This window comes from Buceros rhinoceros, unplaced genomic scaffold (assembly GCF_000710305.1).
Source record: "Buceros rhinoceros silvestris isolate BGI_N320 unplaced genomic scaffold, ASM71030v1 scaffold2428, whole genome shotgun sequence".
NCBI classification, from domain to species: Eukaryota; Metazoa; Chordata; class Aves; order Bucerotiformes; family Bucerotidae; genus Buceros; species Buceros rhinoceros.
The window spans coordinates 16,513-18,111 of NW_010424897.1; the positions used below are offsets into that span (position 1 = coordinate 16,513).

The 1,599-nt window shown below is 38.4% G+C and overlaps 1 protein-coding gene across 1 annotated transcript in view; it reads left to right on the forward strand.

Moving 5' to 3' along the window:
- Positions 1 to 1,599, forward strand: part of SUSD1 (sushi domain containing 1) — a gene marked incomplete at its 5' end in the record, with an annotated part of 39,656 nt that overhangs the window by 15,602 nt on the left and 22,455 nt on the right. The window contains 1 exon segment of the mRNA XM_010140930.1: positions 693 to 787. Coding sequence (XP_010139232.1) covers positions 693 to 787 — 95 coding nt within the window.

A 1,599-nucleotide genomic window follows, 5' to 3' on the forward strand; every position in this document is an offset into this window, starting at 1 on the left:
ATTCCTGGATACATTCCAGTCCATAGTACAGTGCTTACCAGTTTCCACTCCTTGTCTTGAACAGGTTTTTGGCCTGTAGGACAATTCCCTCTTCCTGAGCTGTGTGATACTCAACCCACGTGATGCAAATGTTGTAGATAATGTTCCTGTGTTTAGCAGTGATGCGCAGTGTTCTGGCAGTTTTTCAGTAATTGTAGAGGAGGCATGTTCTAACAGCAGGTTTATGTAATTTGGTCATGGAAACTTTAAGCTTGCCTTCAGACATTGTAATTCTGATGAGACAAACCTTCAGAAATAATTGGCTTTGGAATCCACAGAAACGCTTTTTCTCACATGTTTTTTCCTAAAGGGCACCAACTGTGACATATTGTTCTATGGTAACTTTATTTCCATTAGAAGTGGAACCCCTGGATCTTTCTGTCAGTATAATCTCCCTAGGTCTGGATGAATAAATCCTCTCTTGATTTCCTGAATAGGGTGCTTGGGTTTTTCTGAAAAGCCATTTTCTCTGGAAAATGTTTATGCTTTATTTACTGTGATTGCTCATTCAGAAAGAAATGAGATTCTACCTCCTTCTCAGAAGATAATTAAAACAAAAACCTTTTATTTTTTGTCAGCTACTCATATTCAATTAAGTTGTAGAAGGTGAACTTTTTGTAATAAGTTGTTCCCTTTTTTTACTGTCTCTACAGTAAAGGAAACTTTCAATAATGTATTGATTTTTAATGACACCTGCTTGAAATGGCAGAGAAATGTCATGGGAACTGATGTGGAAGGCAGATACTCAGTAAGTGGCAATCTACGTTTTCAATCCAGAAAGTAATTTATATCAATTATCTGTGTGAAAAAATCTGTAATTTTTCAAACACTCACTGCTATTAGTGTTCCTCATTCTAATAATCTCTCATAAAAGCCCAGGGAGTAAGCTTGCGTAGCAGTCTTCCAGAAAGAAAGAAACCACCATGCTCTTTCGTAGTCTCCTGTTTCTTGCTTATTTTTTCCTCTATTCTACTCTGTTTTGCCTTCAGCATGTTCAGGCCTCAGACAACTGTTCCAATTCCGTGGAGTCAGTCCACTCAGTCCTGTCATACGCCTTCAGTGCCTTCAATCTTCCCTTGTACCAGCAGAGCATTCTACATGAAGTGTCTCTGCCAGGATGCCTGATCACCTGCTGTTGTATCAAATATCTGTGTGCTAAGAGGTGCTTAGAGATAATCTGAAAGGCTTAAGATCTATTTAAAGGAAAATTAGCACATGATTAAAATACAGCAAGCATTTTAGTTTTCATTAACAGGAGAGATCAGGAGAAGCCTTAAGTTGGTAACTTCACAATCTTTTGGGACATCATCAAAATAAACACACATAAAATCCAACTGAAATTAAAAAAAAATCCCTACGAATCTGTAAATTTGCCTGGAAAAGCAGCTGTCAGTAGATCCTGGAGGTTACTTGATGGTCAGAATGACTCAATTTTGACTTGATCCTCAGGGTCAAACAGAGAGGTGTTCATGTGAGCTTACATAAGGAAACTCACCACTTTGCAGTATGAGGGTATGCAGTGAAAGTTGTGCTGTTACTGGGAGCTTATACATCAGCAGG